We start from the raw sequence: 7456 nt of genomic DNA, 5'->3' as shown, positions 1-7456 counted from the left end.
CTGCCAGCACTTTCCTCCCAGCCCTGCCTCCTCCAGGGCCAGGAAAGCAGTGCAACAAGGGTGGCTGTGGGTGGCTTTGTTTGTGCCTGACATTCCTCCAGGGTTTCTCTCCCCAGCTGCTCAATGCCTTCTGTTGTCTCCTAATTATTCAGGACCACATGCAGGTCTGGGTCCCCTAAAGTCCCCTGATATAATTTGAATCTGTATCCCCACAGATACAAAATGGGAGAAAATATTTGCAAACTATGCATCTGACAGGTCTAATATCCAGAATTTATAAGGAACTTAAACAATTCAACAAGCAAAAAACAAAACTCCATTTTAAAAAAGTGGGCAAAGAACATGAGCAGATACTTCTCAAAAGAAGACATACAAGTAGCCAACAAACATATGAAAAAATGCTCCACATCACTAAGCATCAGAGAAATACAAATCAAAACCACAATTAGTATCATCTCACACCAGTCAGAATGGCTATTATTAAAAAGTCAAAAAGTCAAAAAATAACAGATATTGGTGAGGCTGTGGAGAAAAGAGAATGTTTATACACTGTTGGTGGGAATGTAAATTAGTTCGACCACTGTGGAAAGCAGTTTGGAGATTTCTCAAAGATCTAAAAATAGAATTACCATTCAACCCAGAAATCTTATTACTGGGTATATATTCAAAGGAAAATAAACCATTCTACCAAAAAGACACATACACTTACTATATTCATCACAGTACTATCTATAATAGTAAAGACATGGAATCAACCTAGGTGCCCATCAATGGTGGACTAGATAAAGAAAATGTGGTACATATACACCATGGAATATTATGCAGCCATAAAAAAGAATGAAATCATGTCCTTTGCAGCAACCTGGATGCATCTGGAGGCCATTATCCTAAGTGAATTAATGCAGAAAGAGAAAACTAAATACTACATGTTCTCACTTATAAGTGGAAGCTAAGCATTGGGTACACATGGACATAAAGAAGAGAACGATAGACATCAGGGCCTAATAGAGGCAGAAGGGAGGGAGAGAGAAAAGGACTGAAAAACTACCCATTGAGTACTATGCTCACCACCCTGAGTGATAGGATCAATCATGCCCCAAACCTCAACATCCTGCAATATATTCATGTAACAAACCTGCACATGTACCCCTTGAATCTAAAACAGGAGTTAATTTTTTTTTTTTTTTTTTAGACGGAGTCTCGCTCTGTCGCCCAGGCTGGAGTGCAGTGGCACAATCTCGGCTCAGTACAGCCTCTGCCTCCCAGGTTCAAGCAATTCTCCCACCTCAGTCTCACAAGTAGCTGGGATTACAGGCACCCACCACCACGCCTGGCTAATTTTTGCATTTTTAGTAGAGATGGGATTTCGCCATGTTGGCCAGGCTGGTCTCGAACTACTGACCTCAGGCGATCCACCCACCTCTGCCTCCCAAAGGCTGAGATTACAGGCGTGAGCCACCGTGCCAGCCCCAAAATTTTTTTAAAAAAAGAAATGCCCTTCCCAAACTCTTGCTGCAACTTCTAGTCTGTTCCAACCAGGGTGCTGGGTTCCCAGAAGGTACCCAGGAAGTATTCGTAGCCCCCAAGGAGGCAGTGGAGGTAAAAGAAATGCCATGCCTGAAATGAGAAGCAAAAACGCTGAAAGGCTGGGGGCGGTGGCTCACGCCTGTAATCCCAGCACTTTGAGAGGCTGAGGTGGGTGGATCGCTTGAGGCCAGGAGTTCGAGACCAGCCTGGCCAACATAGCAAAATCCCATCTCTACTAAAAATACAAAAATTACCAGGGCGTGGTGGCAGGTGCCTATAGTCCCAGTTACTTGGGAGGCAGAGACAAGGAGAATTGCTTGAACCCAGGCGGTGGAGGTTGTAGTAAACTGAGATGGCGCCACTGCACTCCAGCCTGGCCGACAGAGCGAGTCTGTCACCTGTCTCAAAAACAAACAAACAAACAAAAACACTGAAGAAGAAGGGAAAGAGGGAGAGAGAGGGGAGCAACTCAGGCGTAAGCTGCAGCTAGGGAGACGAAATGGTCTTTTGTCTGGTATAGTCTCAACTTTAGCATCGAAAGTCTCTAGTCCCAGGAAACCCATCAGTCCTGGGCAAACTTGGCCTTTTGGTTACCTTAGCTTAGCTAAAGGGAAAGGAAGAGGGTGGGGTCTGGGAGAGGGTGGGGTCTGCATTTATCAAAAGTAGAAAGAGGACTGGGGAGACCAGGGCAAAAGAATAAATGTGCAAAGTGCAGTTCAATAATTTGTTTGTATGCCTGAGGTCTGGGACTGGATCTGGATTTTATATTCAGGTCATCCACCAGGTCTTAAGGGTTTAGATTCTGGAATTTATAAACAAGGGTTTAAATCTTCTGAGACTCCATTTTCTCATCTGTAAAATGGGTCAATTAATAGTACTTTGCTCATGGAGTTATTAAAAGGGTTAAACTAGACAATAAATGTAAAGTACTCAGCATCGTGCATATGGTAAGTAAATAGTAGGTATTAGTGCTATTACCTGGCTTCTAGTGGTTGCCCAGTAAATGTTTAATCCTTAATGGCCCCTCTTGATCCCTGATGAAAGGGGTCAGGTAGAAGGCTTGGGGCGGGGGTGTGATTTTTGTCCCAGGCTCGCAGCCCCCTCTTGACTCCTGCTAGGAGAGGGCAAAGTACTGAGGACTTGCCATTTACCTTTGTTGATGCAGTTAAGGGCTTCTGGGGAAGCGGGAATTAATCCAAGAGGGAGCCGGGTCTATCCATGGGTAAATGAATCTGACCAGGACCTTCATTTGCACCCTAAATGCCATCCAGCCATCATCTTACATATCCCCAGTCCATTCCTCCTTCCACTCTCCTAGGTGACAACTTCCCACCTCCTCCGTGCGCTGCCACCTACAAGAGCTCCTCCTCCCTTGCAACCAATGGCCTTGTTCCTGGCTTGTCCAGCAAACTGAAACCATCGAAAAAGGACTTTGCCGGGAGCGGTGGCTCACGCCTGTAATACCAGCACTTTGGGAGGCCGAGGCGGGCTGATCACAAGGTCAGGAAATCGAGACCATCCTGGCTAACACGGTGAAACCCAGTCTCTACTAAAAATACAAAAAATTAGGTGGGCGTGGTGGCGGGCGCCTGTAGTCCCAGCTACTCTGGAGGCTGAGGCAGGAGAATGGCGTGAACCCGGGAGGCGGAGCTTGCAGTGAGCCGAGATGCGCCGCTGCACTCCAGCCTGGGCAACACAGCGAGACTCCGTCTCAAAAAAAAAAAAAAAAGAAAAGAAAAGAAAAAGGACTTTGGCAGCCTCTGCCACCATATGTACCCACCAATCTGCCTTCCCACTTGCCACTTGGGATGAACTGTCCCCTGCTCTTAGCTCAAACCAACACCATCCCCTCTCATCCACGCAAGGACAGCTCCCTCAATTCTCTCCTTTCCTGCGCTGTTAAATATTCCCTCTTCACTACATCACTCTCATTAGCATAAGAACGTTTCTGATTTCTCCTGTCTTAAAAAACTTTCCCTTGAGCCCACTTCCTCCTGCAGCCACTGCCCACTTCTCTGCTTCCCATAGAAACAAAATATTCAAAAGAGGCCAGGCGGGTGGCATGCGTCTGTAGTCCCAGCTACTTGAGAGGCTGAGGCAGGTGGATTGTTTGAGCCCAGGAATTCAGGTCCGGCCCTGTCTCTTAAAAAAAAAAAAAATTCAAAAGAATTGTCTATATCTGCTGTCTCCTTTTCCTCTTCTCACCTCCCTCTCTCTTTTTTTCATTGTGAAATGTAAAGCTTGTAGAAAAATGCTGAAAACATTAATATACTCATAGGACCCAGCAATCCCACTCCTGGGTATATGCCCAAAGGAATGAAAAGCAAAGATTCAAAGAGAGTATGCCAACATTGTATGCCAATATTCACAGCAGCACTATTCACAATCGCCAAAAGGTGGAAACAACCCAAGTGTCTATCAGCAGATGAACGGATAGACAAAACATAATACAGTCATTCCTCAGTATCCATGAGTGGACTGGTTCCAGGACCCCAGCAGATACCAAAATCTTGGGATGCTCAAGTCCCTTAAATAAAATGGTGTAGTACTTGCATATAACATATACTTTAAATCATCTCTAGATTACTTATACCATACCTAATACAATGTAAATGCTATGTAAACAGTTGTTATAGCATATTGTTTTTTATTTGTATTATTTTTATTGGGCTTTTTTTGGGTAATATTTTTTTATTTTTTTAGAGATGGGAGATCTCACTACGTTACCCAGACTGGTCTCAAGCTCCTGAGCTCCAAGGATCCTCCCGCATTACTCTCAAGTAGCTGAGACTACAGACATGGGCCACTACGTATAGTCTTTCAATATTTTCAATCCGAGGTTGATTGAATCTGAGAATGCCAAACCCACAATACGAGAGCCAACTGTGTATCCCTATCATAGAACAGTATTTAGTTACACGAAGGAACGAAATTCTGATACATGCAACAACATGGATGAATCTTAAAAATGCTATGCTAAGTGAAAGAAGCCAGACACAAAAGGACAAATGCTGTATGACTCCACTTATACGAAATATCTAGAATAAGCCCCTGGCCCGCCCTACCTGCGGCGTGGCGTCAGCAGCGGCAGCGTGGCCGCGGCGTGGCGTCAGCAGCGGCAGCGTGGCCGCGGCGTGGCGTCAGCAGCGGCAGCGTGGCCGCGGCGTGGCGTCAGCAGCGGCAGCGTGGCCGCGGCGTGGCGTCAGCAACGGCTGCGTTAGAGGCGGGTGGCGGCGCGGGTGTTTACGTCAGGTCGCAGGGTGTCGCTGGCAGCATGGCGGACTACCTCATCAGCGGCGGCACCCGCTACCAGCCCGAGGATGGGCTCACCGCACAGCAGCTCTTTGCCAGCGCTGACGACCTCACCTACAACGATTTCCTGATTCTCCCAGGATTCATAGACTTCCTAGCTGGTGAGGTGGACCTGACCTCAGCCCTGACCCGGAAGATCACGCTGAAGACGCCACTGATCTCCTTTCCCACGGACACTGTGATAGAGGCCGACATGGCCATCGCGATGGCTCTGATGGGAGGTATTGGTTTCATTCACCACAACTGCACCCCAGAGTTCCAGGCCAACAAGGTGCAGAAGGTCAAGAAGTTTGAACAGGGCTTCATCACAGACCCTGTGGTACTGAGCCCCTTGCACACTGTGGGTGATGTGCTGGAGGCCAAGATGCGGCATGGCTTCTCTGGCATCCCCATTACTGAGACCGGCACCATCGGCAGCAAGCTGGTGGGCATCGTCACCTCCCGAGACATCGACTTCCTTGCTGAGAAGGACCACACACCCTCCTCAGTGAGGTGATGACGCCAAGGATGGAGCTAGTGGTGGCTCCAGCAGGCGTGACGTTCAAAGAGGCAAATGAGATCCTGCAGCATAGCAAGAAAGGGAAGCTGCCTGTTGTCAATGATCATGATGAGCTGGTGGCCATCATCGCCCGCACGGACCTGAAGAAGAACCGAGACTACCCTCTGGCCTCCAAGGATTCCCACAAGCAGCTGCTGTGCGGGGCAGTTGTGGGCACCTGTGAAGATGACAAATTCCGCCTGGGCCTGCTCACCCGGGCGGGCGTCGATGTCATAGTCTTGGACTCGTCCCAAGGGAACTCGGTGTATCAGATTGCCATGGTGCATTACATCAAACAGAAGTACCCCCACCTCCAGGTGATTGGGAGGAATGTGGTGACAGCAGCCCAGGCCAAGAACCTGATTGACGCTGGTGTGGATGGGCTGCACGTGGGCATGGGCTGCGGCTCCATCTGCATCACCCCGGAAGTGATGGCCTGTGGTCGGACCCACGGCACTGCTGTGTACAAGGTGGCCGAGTATGCCTGGCGTTTTGGTGTGCCCATCATAGCTGATGGCGGCATCCAGACCCTGGGGCATGTGGTCAAGGCCCTGGCCCTTAGAGCCTCCACAGTGATGATGGGCTCCCTGCTGGCCGCCACCACGGAGGCCTCCGGTGAATACTTCTTCTCAGACGGGGTGCCGCTCAAGAAGTATCAGGGCATGGGCTCTGTGGATGCCATGGAGAAGAGCAGCAGCAGCCAGAAACGATACTTCAGCGAGGCGGATAAGGTGAAGTTCGCGCAGGGTATCTCGGGCTCCATCCAGGACAAAGGGTCCATTCAGAAGTTCGTGCCCTACCTCATAGCGGGCATCCAGCACAGTTGCCAGGATATCGGGGCCCGAAGCCTGGCTGTCCTTCGGTCCATGATGTACTCAGGAGAGCTCAAGTTTGAGAAGCGGACCGTGTCGGCCCAGATCGAGGGTGGCGTTCATGGCCTGCACTCTTACGAGAAGCGGCTGTACTGAGGAGAGTGGTGGAGGCCGAGGTGGTTGAAGGGGCGTGCCCCGCTTTCCCCCTTCGGGCACAGCCTCCCTCCGTAACTGAGTGATCCACAGATTTACACTATGGGTTCCCCAGCTCCTTTCCAGGGAGAGAGGACGGGAGGCCCTGAGGGTACTGTTGCCCCTCGCTGGGCATCCCCCACAGAGTCAGGACCGCTCCCTGGGCCAGGCTGCCCTGGGAAGCCCAGCCCAGCCAGCCAGGCTCTCAGGCCCTGCGCCTGCCTCAGGTCTTTCTTGCTGCAGCCTGCTCCAGCCTGGCCCCCACCCCAGGGGCAGGCCGCCCCTCCTGGCTTCTCCTGTAGGACACCTCCCTGCCCCCCAGCTCCCCAAGAAATGGTGCTCTCCTGGCCCTGCCTCTGGCCCTTCCCAGGCTGCTGCCCCCTCAGCCATGTGGCACTTCTGAGCTCCTGACCTAGGCCAGCGGGAGGTCTCTGCCCGCTTCTCCGGCACTGGGCTCCAATTGAGTCCTGCTCCTCAGGCCACTCCCCTGTCCCTGGCCCTGGGGAGGACACTGCCCTGGTCATGGCCACCTGCCCATCGTTCCTGACTCACCACCGTCCCCAGGTGTGCCATTCCTGCCCTCTCCTCAGCTGCAGTTTAAGGCTTTAACTTTGCACACTTTGGGATCACAGTTGCGACATTGTGGGTATTAAATAATTGGAATAAATCAAGCAGATCTCAACGCCTCCAAAAAAAAAAAAAATCTAGAATAGGCAAATTCATAGAGACAAAGCCAAATAGAAGTTACTAAAGAGACAAAGCCGAATAAAAGTTACCAAAGGCTAGGGAGAGGGGAGAATGGGGAGTTAATGCTTAATGGGTACCGAGTTTCTGTTTGGGTTTATGAAGTTTTGGAAGCAGGTAGTGTGAAGGTTGCACAACATTGTGAATGTACTTAATGCAATTGAATTGTATGCTGAAAATGGTTAAAATGGCAAATTTTCTGTGGTATATATGTTTTACTACAATTTCAAAAAATTAATAATTTAATATACCAAGTGCCAGAGACTTGTACCATTTAAATGGGTGAATTATACCTTAATAAAGCTGTTAAAAATAAAATTGTAAAACATAA

At 49.4% G+C, this 7456-nt stretch overlaps 1 protein-coding gene across 1 annotated transcript; it reads left to right on the top strand.

Moving 5' to 3' along the window:
* Positions 1 to 4742: 4742 nt before the first annotated feature.
* LOC100974881 (inosine-5'-monophosphate dehydrogenase 1-like) lies at positions 4743 to 7213 on the top strand. Its single transcript, XM_034950076.1, is given in 2 exon segments — positions 4743 to 5312; positions 5315 to 7213. Coding segments are annotated over 2 exon segments (1542 nt in total). The 5' UTR covers positions 4743 to 4801; the 3' UTR covers positions 6346 to 7213.
* Positions 7214 to 7456: the final 243 nt, after the last annotated feature.

Source organism: Pan paniscus, chromosome X (assembly GCF_029289425.2).
Source record: "Pan paniscus chromosome X, NHGRI_mPanPan1-v2.0_pri, whole genome shotgun sequence".
In the NCBI taxonomy this organism is placed as follows: domain Eukaryota; kingdom Metazoa; phylum Chordata; class Mammalia; order Primates; family Hominidae; genus Pan; species Pan paniscus.
The sequence above is the reverse complement of the archived record's forward strand: the minus strand, read 5'-3'. Positions and strand labels throughout refer to the sequence as shown.